The sequence below is a fragment of the Zonotrichia albicollis genome, chromosome 1, assembly GCF_047830755.1.
Source record: "Zonotrichia albicollis isolate bZonAlb1 chromosome 1, bZonAlb1.hap1, whole genome shotgun sequence".
In the NCBI taxonomy this organism is placed as follows: domain Eukaryota; kingdom Metazoa; phylum Chordata; class Aves; order Passeriformes; family Passerellidae; genus Zonotrichia; species Zonotrichia albicollis.
Genome location: NC_133819.1, coordinates 140,233,912 through 140,251,804, shown reverse-complemented (window position 1 = coordinate 140,251,804; position 17,893 = coordinate 140,233,912). Strand labels below are relative to the sequence as shown.

Below are 17,893 nucleotides of genomic sequence, written 5' to 3'. Positions count from 1 at the left end.
CTCTTTGCCTCTTTTACTATTAAATTAAACATACCAATTCTTTGGCACCAGCCTCTAACCTCATTTGGTTTTAATCTCGTTTTTGGGTATATTTTGAACCTTCAAAGTTATTTCTGGTTTGTACACAGAGACTCCACTTTCTTTGATCCTCTGGGTTTGAATTGGATCATAACAGTCCCCATATCCAAAAAGAACAGAAAATATGAAGAAAATGTATGAGATAGATAAATAGATGGATACAGATTCATATAAATGTATTTCTGATGCATTTCAATCAAGTGTTCATTAGTAATTCACTTTAAAAAAATAAAATAAAAAGTGTTTTACTTTTTTAGTGTGATTGATGAGGTGATATCTGTGAAATTAGCATTTTTCACATTTTCAAATGGTATCATCTATTATTTCCTTATGTAAAGATTTTTCAAGAGACTGGCCATAGGTCACCACCCGCAAGTCAAACACTAACATAAAATGATGTATCTCAATTTTCTCAGGAAAGATAAAATTCTCTTAAGAAGAAGAAAAGCTTCCAGAAAAAAAAAAAAAGAAGAAAAAAACAACCACAACCACAAACTTTTTTGCAGAAGTTCAATTTGTTGTAAGTACACATAATTGGAAACTATTTGGTTTTCAGAAGTGATGGAATGAGAAAACACACAATTATAATTGATTAGCAATAACAATTAGCTTTAGATTTGAAGCATCGTCAAAGAAGGCTAACATATGCTAGTTTAGAAAGGACTGCAGAGAAAAAAAAAAGAAAAATCTATCTATATGGAAATATCTTTGTGTATATATAAGTCTAAATACAAATATATGTGTGCATATACACACAGAGGCCTCATTACATTAATTTGTTTAATTGACTCTAACTTCCATCTACAAATGTAATTCTGAGATGATTTTCATTTATTGTGCAATTGGATAAGAAAAGTGGCATATAGAATAGACTGAAATTATTGAAACAGGGAATTAGAACTTGAATCTAATATACTGTGCTTCACAGACCAAGTAACTTCAGCATTTGTCTTCCCTAATTATAGAAAATGTAATGTATCTTAAAATGGGATGTAGTTCAGTAGGGGTAAATAAATAAGGATATGGACATCAAATTAACATACTCAGCTACAAGAAATAAACCTTGGACTTGAGTTATATAATGCAAGAGATTCATTTAATATAAACTAATGTCGCCTACATTACTCACAATATAAACTTGCATTTTGACCTTCTCATTTAAATCTAAAATAGACCAGACATGCTTTCCATTTTCAATTCTCGCTTCTATTTCACTGAGTATTTGAAGCAGGTTCTTTAATAGCTGTGTTTTATTGGAAGTATTATTTTTATTTCAGAGATGTCAACAGAAAGGACATAATACCTCTGCATTATTCCTTGAATATGTTCCTCATGTACTGCATGAGTCATATTTGCTAATTCATTTGATCATCTAGCGGTTTCTAATATAAATATTAAAGGTTTTCTTTTTTATCTTAATTGAATATTTTAATTCTATTTATTAATTTCCTTATATAAATTAAGATCGGGGAATGAAAATATTTTTAATTCAAATTATGAATAAGAATTATCTATTAGCATTCAATTTAATGTTATGATGAAAGAAATAAACAGCACTTTACACTCCTAAGTAGATTTATAACTTTTACATTCATTGTGCTATATGTTTTGGTGGGATGACTACAGTAATTCATATACTGGGAGAATATGGTTCCTCACATGTATTCAAAGCTTAAAGCAAAATTCTATTATAGTATTCATAAAGAAAGGACATTATAAGATATAATTTCATCTTTTTAGTTAAGCACTGGGTGGTGATTACAGTTAAGAAATTCAAGGCTTTCCAGACACATAGGTAAAAAATGGATCATATGTAGTTGGTATATGGGAATGGTAGAGATGCAATACAAGCAGTGTTTTCTCAGAAAAGTTAGTAACCATCTGTTTTACCTCTTTGTTTATCTGGGCAACATCAAACACATAATGAAAAATTTAGTTTTCACTCCTTCAAATAATAGAATTTCAGTCAACACCATATTCTACTTTGAGGAGGAACTTGCTTTAAGAATTCTAAAATTTTTTGTCTTATCGTCATTTCTCCAAACCACACTCACTCATGAGTTGCCATGACCTATCTGCACAATTACCACAGTCTTTCTCCACATCACTACACGATATAATTATACAAAAAGAGATGCAGTTATCAAAAGAGCAAACAAAAAAGAACTTGTCTCTTCAGAAACCATCAGAGTAACATTCTGAATGCACAGTGATAGTGACTGATGTGTTTGTTAGTGGTATGATTAACACAAACCCAAACTCATAATTTATGCAAAGAACAGCCCATTTAGCAAATGCCCTTTTTTGCCTGGGGTGCAAGGACTCTGGATTGTTTTAAAAAACATTCCACCAGAGAAGAAATTCAGCAATGAAATGAAAATTATATCAACCATAAACTACCTACATTTAGTAGAATAAATGTACTCAATACTACCTTTACAAGATACTTATTGAATGGAAAAATCACCACTTAGCAATGTGCTCTGGAGAAAAAGAAACCTCATGTACCTAATGAATTGCATACTAGTTCAGCATCTTTAGGAAGAAATTGATTATAATGTATTAGTTTATTTCACAACAGAGCACAGTATTCATAAGGAGTGTGTTTATGTGTTTGTTTTACATGGTTAGTATATAGTGCTTATCACCATTAAAAAACACATCCTAATTGGTGGTCTATTCAGAAAAATATCATCCCCTTGACTGCAAATTGTGGGAACCCTGCAATTCTTCATTGCAAGAACCTGACTGAGATGTGGAATCTTTCAGAAAACAGACTTGGAGAACTACAGAGGGCCATTTTCAGCAAAGTGATTATTCACATCCCTTCCTATTACCACAGATTTTGAGTATTCTCATAATCTGACACCTTCACCTTCCTGAACATAAAATCCCAGAGCATTTCCTAACTAAACAATCTGAAGGCCAAGTCCCTACCATTTTCTAAATAAAGTAATGCAGCAGGAATGAGTAGTCTTCCATATGGCAAATCACACATGATTCAATGAGCTTCTGTGTCAGTCTTCATTCAAATCTTTCTTTCAAAATTATTGTCCTGAGACACTAAGAACTGTATTAGAAAAAATACAGTATCATGTACATTCTGTAGCTCATAAAAGCTCAGGAGACTTGCTCTGGTTAAATACTAGAAATTAAATGGTTATATTAGTCCTGAAAATATTTTTAACATCAAAAACATGCACCAAGCTGCAAGGAGGGAAACTGTTTTAAGAAGTAAATATCTCAAATAATGTAACTGAATGAACATTACAATCCACTTTCTAAATAGTACATATAAATGATATGACCCCGACTGGGAAAGCATTAAATGAACAATTCCAATTACAAGAGATGACTGAAAATGTTAGATAATTTTTCAGATTTAATGAAATAGTGGAGGCCACTTTTGTCTGGTTTAATAATCATCAGATATAATGTGGTCCTAATAAATTTCCACAGTGATGGAAAGGTGTGAAGTTCTGTTAACAAGCTATAAACAGAGTGATCATCATGAAACAGGAGAAAAAGAAGTTTCTGAGTCAGGTGCAAATGAATTTAATTTCATGGGTTTTACGTCAGCAATCTCTGTCCATAGATGGATATCCAAACACAAATGTTTTTAAGCTGTAATTAGTGCTTTAAAACCAGATAGGCAGAAAGTTTGCAATCAGTTAGCTCACAGTTACATAAATTCAGATAGATATACCTTCAGTAATCTGCAGAATTAAATAACTATATATCATTCTCTGTTTCATATGTCTTATCACAGAGATATATGGCATTTTTTTCCTCTAATTACTCTTTTACTTTCCTAAAAATATCGGTTTTACAGGCTCTGGCATTTAAATCATTTTGACTAATAATAGTCTAGCAAAACTTGTATAAGTTAAAGTACTCTGTATAAAATCTGTTCATCCTTACCATCACAAGTTGGGAGTGGGTGACTCCACCAGTGATTTTTTTCACATAGTAAAGGCTCCTCATGACTGAGCCTATAACCTGGATCACAACTAAATGAGACAGTAGAACCTATAGAGAAGTCGTGTCCATAACGCCGTCCATGCACTGGTATGCCAGGATCCAAGCAAGAGTAAGTATTAACAGTTACACCTAGATTAGAAAAAATTTAAAAAAAAAAAAAAGGAAAAGAAAATAATTAAACAAAGGACCTATAGATTTTTTAAAATTAATTTAAGTAATTGGTTGTGATGGTTGTGCAGTGAAGGCTTCATTATCTCACAATTACAGTGAATTATCTTTCTACTATTCCTTTTATATATATATATATATATATATATATATATATATATATATATATATATATAAAATAAGAAAAATATCCCATAATTTACAGGATATTATTTTGCTCCTGTCTTAGTAACATTAAATGATTTTGTACCTGATGCTGATATTAAAAAGCTTTGATGATCACTCAAAATTTTGATTTTCAGCCTTTATTTTTTCCTGGAGAAAATTTGCTGGCATAGCTGAAATTGGTTACATTTCTTTTGATATTTATATTTTAAATATTTACATAGATCAATTATTTACATAAATCATACTCATACCTAATGTTATTTGATATATGAGACATTGAGAAGATAAAGAATAGCAGAAAAGAATAAAGAGAAGTTGACTTGTTAAGGGATTTCAATGTGTGCTAAAAAATTAAGCCTTTTATGTTATTTCCCAGTGAGAAGTTAATATACAAAGCTTATATAAAGAAGTACATTATAAAACAGTAATGAAAAAACCTCAACCCTCTACAGATAGTACTGAAATTAGTAAATTACTAGAAGTATTCAGTGCAAAAATTTTTAATGCATGTTATTCCTTTTATTCCTACATAGAAGTCATAAAAAGTCTTTCATTACAAAGACATTCATTGTGGAAAGATATAATTAGCATAAAAGTTATGAACATATAAAAGAAATAAAAATCTTTCAATACATTATTTGAAGGGAGAAGAACTGATGAATAGGAGACCACTGATCATTATTATTCATGTTTCCAAAAAAGAAAGCAGAATTGGATTGCACTGGATAATGCAAAATAAGAAACCAGTAAGAATTAAGCAAAAATAAAATGAATACTAGACTTCTGTCTATAAACAGAGGCTATTAAACAGAAAATACTGAAAATTGTTTATTTTGTGTACCAGGGGTAAGAATATACATTTTCCATGCTCTCTGATAGTATAAATTTAGCCTTTTTTCTCCACTAGTGTAGAGAACTGTGGGGTGTGGATCACTTTTACAAAAAAGAGGATTTTATAATGAAATTCAAGAATTTATTTATAAAGAAATTTCAGGTTTTCTTTCCAACTTTATTTAATTGAAACTGTTTATTATTTGTAATAGGTGCAGATTTTCTTTTTTTGCTGTTCACATTCCCAAAGTATAATTTCTACCATTTAACATTATTCAGTCTTTCTAGGAATTTAGTGTCTTGGTGAGCAATCTTAATCTAGTGTTCCTGATGTGTTAGGATAGCCTTCTTTCAAACTTCTGCATAGATGAAAACTAACAAAATCATCACTTTTTCATAATGCAGAAGATTATACAAATAGACATTTGTGGGTGAATGCTAGTAATAATTTTGGTATAATACAATTTTTTTTTTTCCAATAAAAAGCCTGAATTTAGCATTCACTGGAGTTCAAATCAATCCAAATTTTATCTGGCAATATCTCCCCTATGCATGTTAGTTTTAGTACCCTTATAGCAGCCAGGAATAGTGAAAATTGCAAAAAATAATGATAAAAATTAAAAACATCTGGAAATTTTTGGTAATAACTCCAAGTAGAAGTACAAGCAATGTGCCAATAACATTTACAAAGCAAATAAGATAGCGATTACAGTAAAATATTATTTCTCATATAAATAGAAATTATTACAACAGAAGTTATATTTAGAAAGACAAAATGCAAATTGAATTATAGTATTTCAACATAGGAATTTTAATAATCAATGAAGTATGAAATCTTACAGATACTTTCTGCAACATAGCTTATATGACTAAAATAAGGACAAAAGAGTATTTTTATGTCAGAAAAAAAAAATCATATATGCAAGCTTTTAGAATCCTAAAAATCCATAATCAACCAATTCCATTTCTTGATTTTCAGGTCATTCCGAAAACTGCATTTTCCCCTATGTTCAGTAAGAGTTGCAGATACATCAACCAGAACACTAATTCAATTTTTTTCTTAGTTTTTCATAATCTTCCTGTTCTCATTCCATTTTGCACTTATAAAAATGCATTATATAAAATTTAAGAATATTAAGACATAAAAGCAACCTCCAGAAGAAAGGCATTTATTTCTTATTCTCACCTTTTGATTTTAATGCACAGAGCAGTACATCAGTGACATTAACTATAAATAAAACTAGTGGTCATCTCTTTTGCACTTTATCATTACTAAATCTTTCTCAGATTGGGAAATAACAGGAATTTAGCCAATATGAAGTCTTTACATGACTAGGGTAAGCATTGACGGGGAGGGGAGATCAAATAATACACATAGAGGTACTTACTTTCATAATGAATTTTGAATCCATTGTTAGAACGACTGTTATCAGTTGTAAAGAGAAGATACATGAAATTGCTACTGCTAAACAGAAACTGTGGGACCTGTGTACCATTGTAAGAACCCAGAAGTGGAGATAATAGGTTTGGTCCATCATGAACTTCCAAAACATCATAATTCAGTTCAGTCTGAAATCTGGAATTGTGGAAACACACAGGGGCACAGATTTAAGAGACAGTTAAAGCAAATTCAATAAACACATATTTTTTAAACTATGCACCTTTCCTGAAAATATTTTTTCTCCACATACCTATTTTTCAATACCATTGCAATAATATTAATTATCCTATAAAATTTATGAATTAATAAAATTTCAAGTTAGTTCCTTCGAAAGATGAGAAATAAATTTAAACTTCTTGAGCTGGTTTGCATGGCAGGAAACAAAAGCTAAAACCAGTATGTTAATAAATATGAACAATTAAAAGTTCATATGCTATTTTATAATACTATTATAAATCCTTTTGAGTAATTAGTTAAATTTTTAGAGGGCATATTGATGCATTTGGCAAAAATATCAAAGTACTTTGTATCATCAAGGGCTCATACTCTTGAGTTCCTACTTTACAATCATCTATAAGCAGGGATAGAAATATTTGACTCTTGACTCCAGTGGCTTCCTGCCAGCTGAGACTCAGTCCAAAGTAGCGACAGAAGTTATTTGAAGAAAAACCCACAACTAAAAATCCTTTTTAGAAAGCACTAAATACAGTGTGTGTGCTCTCCCTGTCAAGGAAAGCTGAGTGTGATAGTGCTGCTAGATATCTCCTTGCCTGTCTTCTTTTAGATGGTATCAGCAATTCTAAACACCTGTTTGGTGCTTTGACAGTGGCTTATCTCTTTCTGTCTATGACAGACTTTAAATCAATCATAATGCTTTATAATGGACTCTGATGGATTACTGAAAAACCTTTCCAGAATTAAAAAGCAACAATTAACAGCAGGATCTTACAATGATCCTTAGATAGTCTTAATTCTTGCTTTGATTGACTTAGACACCTAATTTAGCTAGGTGAAATCCATTCAAAGAACTGTGTGAGTAAAGCCAGTGTACTGAGGAACTCGTTATTTCAGTATTTATGTCCCATGAGTGTGAGCCTAAAGATCTAAAGGAGTCTGGCAAAAGACAAGAAGACAAATTAAACCCACAAAACATGTATTTTCTTTTATTGATGTTCTGCTCCCACTAAATAATGTATAAAAGAGCACAGAACTAAAGTGATAAGGAGTTACAGAAATGAAGTGGGATAATCCTAGAAGCAGGAAAACTGAAAATTTTGGGTTTTGTTAGCTCCCCCTGTAACTTGCAATGACATCCTGCTGAAAAGCTACTAGGCAATAACTTGCTCTTTCCAATATTTTCTTTTTTTTTTGTCTTTTTTCCAGCAATCCATACAACACAGGAGAAATCTTGGAAACAGATAATTTAGTCTTACTCAACTTTTTTAGCACCTATATCAAAAGCATACTTGAGACAGAAGGTGTTAAAAGCCATGGATCTGATAAATGTAATGCATCTAAAGTCAAGTAAAAATTAAGTTGAATCTCCAAAGACATAAAGGAAATTCTCTCAAAACTACTTAGACTATATCACCACAAATATCAGAAAAAATATGAAGATGAAGAAAATAAAAAATTATCCATAAAAAAATGTAAGAACTATTTTTAAGTAAGATGAACTGGAACAAATTTGAAGAAGGCATTATGTTCAATGCTTTTGCTTGGTCATTTAGCTCAAAAACTGAAAAAATTTCATTTATAAATCTCATGCTTACATCAGTTTTCCCTTTAATATCTTTTCCCTTGATGCTTAATATTTCTGCTATATTTACATACTTTTTTTCCCTCAATGTAACAAAACAGTAGGGGCTTTTAGGAAACTGGATAAGAAATACCCTATGCTCATGCAAGACCCTTCCAATGTTCTTTGCTACTTAGTTGATCATTATTGTTAAATTACCCTGAATGACTTAATTGCTATGTCACGTCTAATCTTATGAAGGGCTCACAAGAAGACAGGAGTGAAAAAAGTTTTAACACAGGAGATCCCATATACACTTTTTTAGGAGACCTTATTTGAATAGATAAAGGTGCCTGAATATTTATAACACACATCTTTGTTTCTAAGAGACATCCTTATCAACTCATTGCAGCGTCAGGATTTCCTGCTGCACAGTAAATACTCAATAGACAAACGTGACTAGTACCCCAATCAGTAGTTTGCTATCAGCATCTCTCACATTTACATACTCATAATTAGGCTTCACGATAAACACTTCATTACAATCAAGAATGGCATTGCCATTCCTCACTTCTGCCATTTCAAATGAGCCTAAAAAGATTCTGATTTATAACAAAATATCAACAGATCATCTATCTTAGATAATTCCTTGTAGAACAGGAATAAACATTTTAAAAAATACATGCACAATCATATAAAAATATGTGAAAAAGTTTTATTTTTTGCATGCCAAAAGCACAAAATTTATAGTCATTTTTATTTGATTTGTCTGTAGATCTTCTTTTCTCATGTCTATCTCCTTGGCACAGGAATGGTTTAGCATACAGTCATGGAATGCAGTACCTCACTCCTTTCCAATGTGGTAAGAGAGAAGATATAGGAAGGTAGGAAGATTAAAAGGAAACTACTCTGTGAGTGGGGAACTTAGAAAATCCAAAAATTATTTAAAGGTATAGATATGTACAATAAATATTTATCGCTGACCAAGAAATTCAAAATCTTTCAAACATCCACACATATTGTGGAAATCTTGGTATTTGCACCAATAAAGGCTATAAAGAGTATGTGTGTTTCTCAGAAAAAAAAGTAAAAAGGCAAAGAAATAGGAAAAATATGAGGGATTTTTTTAATCATATAGGAAAGTCATTTGGCTATAGTTTTAAAACTGTGTATTTCAACAAAATATCCTTTTCTCTTAAGAAAGTGCAGCTGAAAATTTGCAAGCAGAAGCAGCAGAACAAGGGTAGCCAAGACAGACAAGAATGAGCCTTTAAAAAGCTAATGCATAAATTACTCAGAAGGCAAATTTAAACTATGTGGAAAATACTAATGTCTAAGTAAATAACATAACAGCAGTTAACAAAATGTTTTCTTTCATTACACTATAAAGTTTTATTCCATCATTAAATTTATGAAAAACATTTTCTTTGCATCCAGACACATAGCTATATATATCTAAGTGCATCTGTGTGAAGATACATAGATGTATTTTTAAGTGTACTTCTGCACAGAGATACATAAGAGTACACATTTATCTGCATGTGGGGCCTCTCTGGATTGCTGCATCTGAGCAATATGCGTACCAGACCAATTCTGACAAGTGACAAGAGTGTCAAAAATGAGCAGCAAAGGGAAAAAAGTGTCATAAAGAGGATAGAAGCTTTCCCTGTGGTCCAAAGAGACCACATCTTGTTCTTTTTTGATCTTTATTACAAGAGTAATAGAGGTTGTGCAATTTTATGACAAGGCATTAACGTATTACAAACAAAAACTGTATGCAAGAGACTGTCAGATTTAGTAAAACCCAGGTGCAAAGAAAGAAAATGCAGCTGGCATTGTATTTTGCAAATAGAAAGGCAAATGCTTTTTACTTTAAAATGACATTCCACATGAAATATGTAGTTTAAATGAATTACTGAATTAAAAATCAACTATTTGAAATTATAATTTTCTTTTCAAAAACTTAACAGAAGTTTCAGCAGGAGGGAGTTATTCAATTTTTTATTGTAGTCTAATTGGCAAAAAATATGGTAAATCATAATTTTAAGTGATTTTTGAAGATTAGCTTTCATATTATAGTAAGGATAGAAAATAAGTAAAGTGTGCTTATTAGATGTCCTTTGATTGTTTACATTTTCCCATGTATATTTTATTATAGAGTAAGCTATAGTAAGAAAAAAAAAGGTTTGAAAAATCTTATCACAGTGACAAATTTTATTAAGAGAATACGAAATTCATCCCTTGCTAAAAAAGCCTTTCCTTTTATATTATATTAATATGAAGATATACCTTCTTTTAAGTCAAGTGTGAGCAGGCCTAGTCAAAACATGCTGTATAAATACAAACTGAAAAGTACTTGTATGATATTTGTACACTATAGTTTTGATCATCAATGGCACTTTTTTACTGGGTTTTCATCCAAATTTTTTAATATCTACAATTAAAAAAATCCAAAACATAAGAAGAATATAATTCTTTATTGCATTTTTTGTCTTGTTTTCTGATAAAGAGTTCACATTAAATGCCAACATCTTTCTACCAAGAGAAATGTAAGGTGCTTCAGCACATTTCAGTCTTTTGAATAAGGAAGGGACCTTAGTAACAGACATCAGTCTAGGAAAAGTGGAATGCTGCAGTAATTAGAGGACGCTGGAACTCCATCCTGAGAGCACACAATCCTTTCACAACAATAGTTCAGCTGATATGGTAATTAAATATTCAGAGTAGGGGAAATTATGACTGTATTTAATATAGTTTTCACAGCTGATTCAGATTTTCAGAGTTGAAAATTATGTGATTTTGAAAGAAAAAAAAAGAACTTAGCAATTATAATTCATCATAGCAATATAGTCAAAAGAAATGAAACATGCTAATATTTGAAACAGGCATTTTTTTATTGGGCTAGACAGGTTTAAATATGGGTAAGAGGGTAGAAATTTCAAAACCTTTTCAGCACATCAAAGTAGAAATACACTGAAGATAATATCTGTGCTCTTAAGAAGTTTCCAAAAGTCCTATGTGATAGTAAAATTGCTTGTTTTTAGAGATAATGCAAATTAATGTTATGATAAAGCTAATAACTCCCGTTTCCTGGTAAAAACTGGAAAATATTAAGTAAGAAAAACATTAGCCAAGACCTTTCGAATGTAATTTTGATAGAGTGTCCAGGTTCAGCTTCTATCACCCACTCACAATTCAAGGAATCTTTATAATACCCTGGCCAGCCTGGAGAGAGGATAACTCCACTTGGAGATGAAAAATGCCCACCACATGGAGCTAAAAATGAAACAAAGAGAAGGGTAAATAATACAGATTTATTAAGTGCAATATTTATCAACTTCAATATAGGACAATTAGAATGAACAAATATTGAAAATCCAGTTGCAGGAAGATGCAGTTGCTTCAAAGCTGACAGGCACTGTCGGGGGTGTTCAGAATTAGATGGAGATAACTGAATTAAGACCTTAAATAGATGAAATAAACTGCTCAATAATTCTGAAAAAGGCTTTTTCCCTTCTGTGTTCTTATGTGTATAATACATTTTCTGCATTAAAGAACATAAAGAAAACACAATCTCTACAAAATATCATTATTTTTGCTTTTAGTTGTGAGCAGAGAGTCTTGAAAAACTTGCTGAAGTTTCAGCTGAGTTTAAAGCTAGAAATCAGTGAACCGTTACTTTAAATTTGACAACATGGAATCTGCTGTTATACTACATATGTTTTGCTTGGCATGTTAGCAGTACAAATTCCTCATTCATGAAAAAGACATACCTACCATTCTTCTTACCATACTTACCATTAGTTGATATTTTTTAATTGGAAAAATATATATAAATATTGCAATATATACTTCTGCAAGCAGTACTCATGTAGAGGGGAAAGATCACCTGCTTCAGCCTTCTCAAGGGTTTGCCTTATACATCCCAGGACACCACTGACCCTCTTTGCATCAAGGACACAAGTTTAACCTGGTGTCCATGAGGACACCCAGGGCCTTTGCCATTTAGACAGAGAGCAGAAGCATGTTACTTTGTAGGAAGAGAAGGCTGCACCATAGAGTTTCATAACACCATGATTCCAGTGGCCTTTATGAATGTATGGCTACTCAGAAAAAACAAAAAAAAAAAAAAAAAAACCAAAAAAAACCCACAAAAAACCCCAAAAATCTATGTCACAGTGTCACAGCTAACGATGCATATCACAGTATATCACAAAGAAGCTGGAAAGCTATTACAGGTTCCGTTGACAAGCTAGAGCCTCTACTAAAAATAGTGTAAAATACACAACATTTTCTAACAAAATCATGGCTATTTATTCCATTTCTGTTTGTGGTTTTTCACCCAGCAGAGCCTGAAAAAAGTTTTGGTTGCTCATTTTGACAAAGTAGAACACTACATATCATTGTCTGTATTATTCTGAACTTCTTCATTACAGAAAAATAGATTAATTTTGTTCTCTTTGACAAAGCTTCAAGTTGAAGACCATGAATTATTGCACATTTGTCTGATCTTCATTTTTCTCAGGAGAATACCAAGGCCCTATATTTAAATAACAAATTGCTGTAAACAGGTTTATTTTGGTTTCTTTTATTTCTTTTTTAGGATATAATGCTCCATCTTTCCATCCTGTGTAGGGAAAAGAAAAGGTTTCTAGAAGTTACAGAGTTCAGAATTCAGTATGTTGCAAACAATCTAAATATGCAGATGCATGCCTCTTTTTTTACTCAGTGATAGATTTAATGTGGGCGTTTCTCACCTTTTATCTTAGAGTAGTTTTTTCATACTACCCTCAGTAAACAGTATCAGTCAAACAATAAGTTATTTAAACTCATATTTACCTCAACAATCAGAAGGTTAACTCTGGAACATTCATAATCTCTATATTTTATTGTACATAAGCAGTTTGAAATATTCATTATATACATAGAGCCTACAAACAACAAAATACATTGACAAAATAGGAATCAGATGGCCTTATTCTGATCCAGTACACTCCATATTTACAATAGTGTTATTAAACTTGTACAAAGTTCCATATTCTCACCAAATTTTCATTACACAAATTGCATTTAGAATATGGAAAAAGCTCCAAACCTCTATTACAAAAATATTCCTATGAATAGTGTATGAAAAGTAAGACACACTGTAAGATTGCCTAAATTTGGAATGATTTCTCGATTTTATTTAGGAGAGTTTTGCTGTCGGTTTTCCTTAAAGAAAATGTTTCTTATCTGTCCTCTGATTGTGGCTCTTGCAGATAAATATCAAATGGATTTTTTTTGACTTTCACCATTACATGCTGATTTCCTAAACCCAGGAGTACTTCCCCTCAGAATAGCTGAGCTACTGCGCTTATCTTAAAAACCCTTGTTTTTTTGAAAATAAAACTCTCCAGTCATCGTGCCAAAGGATTGTTTCCCTAACCTTTTTCACACTGACTTTAATCCCCTCTTCATTCCTACAGTCCTGTTTGATGGTTGTCTGACAGGTTCATACACAGTGTTCATGTGTTCAAAATGAAACTCTAGAAATATAATACAAATAGAGATGGTCATCAAGCAGAATCTCTTTATCAAACACAGGCCTATGTCAAATAGTAAAGAACAATTTCAGTCTGATCTAAGAATTCTCACAAAGGCATTTGTATTTATGTCTTGGTATAGCAAGGTGCATGGGTCAAAACAGGAAATTTTCCTACATGAGCAGAAAAAAAGCATTTAGGATAACAGGCTTTTCACAGAAACACTAAACATCTTGTAGACTCATAGTTTTAGAAATGTTTTTTTGAAGAGCTTATCACTACTGCTACAGAATGGATATTAAGCCCTACAAGTTTTATGCAGGAAGACCAAGGTTAGAGCTTCAGCATGGGTACAACAGCACAATATTAGAACAGATTATGGGAAAATCCTCCACATAACCCTCACACAGGAAAGATGAAAGGCATGAGGACAGAAATCCCAAACTCAAATTCAACAGGGAGCAGCAAAATCAGGATCTCTTCACTAAAAAAAGAAGCCAAGAACCAGGGATGCTCACTTGTGCACATGCACATACACACACACACACACGGAGTTAGTGCCTTCACAGACATATCCAATTCCACCTGAGAAAGGTGAATAGCACTGGTTTTGTTACAGGAAAGGGATTGGTGACAACAAAGTGGTTGTCTGAGCTGAAACAGAATCCTGGGCTGTGGGCAGGTCTGGGAGGAAGTCCCAGAAGAGGCTAGCCAGGATTGGCCTGAAAAATTAGTATGTTGAGCCTGTTAATCTGCAGCAGATTAATAAATAGCTCCTTCTTGTATACTGTAATTTCTGACAATTCTCAACTGTAAGGAAAACTGCACAGCAGTCACATTCCTAGCCAGTATATGGAGCTTATGCCTTCGACTTGATATATATGACAATGAAATTATCAGGTATATGTAGAGTTTATATCAAACATTTCTCTGTTTTACAGACAAATGTGTACACAGTAAATAAAACTTCTGAACATCCCAACAGACCAAATTAAATTGTCAATTTAAAAATGTTTTATTTGCCTTCCAGTTTTATTATAAATTTTAAAATATATCTAATTCTACAGCTGATAAAAACCATCTAATTCAAATATACCTGTGTCTCAAACTTTAGGATTCCAAAATATTTTCCACTCAGAGTCTCAGACCACCTGTGAATCATATTATCATTGTGGATGACATTGGACTGACATTAAAAATTATTCCCAGTAATTTAAGATTTAAATGTAACATTGAAAATGCAATCTTATCCTTTATTAGCAATGTTGTACAGATCCATGCACCTTATAATAAAGAAAAGGTATTATGTCTAGTGAAACTGACACACCTTATATTATATCTGTGAAACAATAATCATTCATCACAGAAAGTAAACATGGCTGCAAAGCATATTGAAAGCAGGTGCACTAATGTATTAAAATTGTTCAAATTTTGTCAGGAAGGCAGTTACATAGTGAAAATAAGAACTAAACTTTTGTTTAAAGTAAAAGCCAACAAACCAGAGATTATATTATAACTATCTTTAGGTTTTGTTTTTTTAATTATTACAAACAGCTGAATTAATTTTTCCCCGTTAAGTACAAAAAAATCATATAATGTAGACAAGTAATGAAGCAAAGATTATATTTTAGTGTCAGTTAGTATAAACAAGTCAAAAGAAATATGTATAACAGTATGATTTTAGGTTGCTATGTATGGAAGTACATAATTTCTATAAAAAAGAGAAATCAATTGCTAAGAGAGTCTTCCCCAGCCTAGAGTCACTGCAACAGATAGGTAAAACATCTTAAACAGTTTTAAATACCATAGCCAGAAGAGATCAACATCTTCATTCCAATCTAATACTATATCAGCTATAACAGAAGCTTTGTGCTATTCATCTGCAAAAATCTCAACTTCATTTGGTGGCAATTGGAAATGCATTACATCAAGTTCTCCTGATTTAGAAAGAAATATTATACATACCTCCACACTTAGGAATAGGTCCACTCCACATTACTTTTCCATCCACTAGCATACAAGTAATTGTTTCAGTTCCTTGTGTTTTAATAAATCCTTCTTCACATATAACTGAAATTGAGCTCCCCAGCTGAAAGTTATCACCAAAACGCCGAGCATTGATTGGCACTCCAGGATCTGGGCACTCATTATGTCCAAATGCTTTTTAAGGGGAAAAAAAGAAAAGTGGTAGAGGACATAGAACTCTTGCAAGGAAGATGACATTTTTAAGATTTTCATCACTGGTAAAAACAAACAATTATATTAGGAAAGTGAGGGGATAAATAGGACTCAAGAATTTTCTCAAGAACAATTATTTACGCAAAACAGCATAAATAATTGCTTAAAATATGAAGTTATAACAGCATGGATCTCAGCTTGGACAGCTTGTTGCTGACAGATCTCAGTGATGGCTAAATTCTCCCTTTTCAACAACACTCATCCTATTTAATGTTAAAATGGGACAGAATGTTCCTTCAGAAGGGCAGGGCAAGCATTTATGTATGATATAAAAACTTTACTCATCTTTTGTAAATCACACCATTTGAGCCATATTGACCTTCAAGGGCTTTATCCTACCATAATTAACTTTGTTTCTTGTATTTAGAGGTGGTAAACAGTGAAAAAAAGGGTCATGTTGGCCATAGAAGAAAACTTGAAACTTTGAACATTTCAAGTTTAGGTCTAGATAAATTGAAAAAAAATTAATTTCCCTGTATACATGTAGATACTATGACAAAGACAATTCATGTCCTTTACTGCAGAATATACCTTACTTTTGGAGAAGAAAGACCATCTTCCAACAGAAATCAGCACAGTCATACTTGTAGCATTGTTATTAAATTATATGTAGTAGTTATTTATTGTATTTTGTTGTTTCATTGATAAAGAATACTGCACACACATCTTATATTTTTTAAAATGTTGATTTTTTCAGTGAGAACAAATATCCACCTTCCTTATGTATGATGACTGCAAATAGTATCTTCCTAAACATGTTTACATGTGGAGACATCAGAAACTACTAAGTCCTTAAAAATATGATTTTCACTTTTCCCCCTGCAGTTTCTGCTAGAAAAAACATATACAAATCCCCTAATGATTTCTTTTAAAGTAATATTTCAATAAGTTACTAGAAAGATTTCTCAGATATTCCATTACAGAGGTATTTTAAATCATAATAACAGAAAAGAGAAAGCATTTATTTATCGACAATGCCATATATACTGGGAAAGAAAAGAGTGTTTTCATTGAATAATTGTCTGCCATTTAAAGATTGCATTAAAAGTGATGCAATCTCATACTTTTTCAGAGGAGTTACAAAAACTTTTCCAATTCTTTGCTCACAGTCATCACTTTTAGAGAAGGCATTGATTGTCTGTTTTTCTTACTACTTTCAGACAACCCAGAGATAGATTTTCAATATTGTTATCTATAAATGTAGATAAATGTTGACTCCAGGTTTAGCTTGCTTGTGTGTGACACCAGCTTATTAAGGTTGAAAAATCAATTCATTGCTCTATATTTCAGCCCAGGAAATGCTGCCACTGCTGCTCCTATGTGATCAATTTTACTGCATAGAATGACTTTGGGAGGCAAGATGGTGAAAGACAATCGGTCCCACCAACAGCAGTCACTCGCAGCTTAGCCTGCCTACAATTATATTATTCAATGAGCCATATTCCATCTGCTGATACTTCTAGAAAGCTTCATGGTGGAGCTGTAATATTAAATACTAGCCTTAGGCTGAAAAGAAAAAGAACCAATGGGCATATGATTAATTAATATTTTACTTCTTATCAAAAAATCAAGAAACCACAGAAAAGTTCCTTATGAACTATTACACGTAAAGAGGAAATACAGTTTTCCTGGCATTTATCTTCATCAACTCTCATGACTGCACAAGTAGATAAGGCAATATCTGGAAAAATGTCAGGAAATATAATCACAGATCAGGGCAATGGTGAT

At 32.0% G+C, this 17,893-nt stretch overlaps 1 protein-coding gene across 7 annotated transcripts in view; it reads right to left on the bottom strand.

The window, feature by feature from the left end:
• Positions 1–17,893, bottom strand: part of CSMD3 (CUB and Sushi multiple domains 3) — a 580,686-nt gene that overhangs the window by 230,915 nt on the left and 331,878 nt on the right. For all 7 annotated transcript variants that reach the window (XM_074556146.1, XM_014263981.3, XM_074556154.1 and 4 more), the window contains 4 exons: positions 15,893–16,087; positions 11,543–11,681; positions 6,615–6,802; positions 4,000–4,188 (listed from right to left, as the gene is read on the bottom strand). In XM_074556146.1, the coding sequence (XP_074412247.1) occupies positions 4,000–4,188; positions 6,615–6,802; positions 11,543–11,681; positions 15,893–16,087 (711 nt within the window). The remainder of the gene's footprint in view (positions 1–3,999; positions 4,189–6,614; positions 6,803–11,542; positions 11,682–15,892; positions 16,088–17,893) is intronic.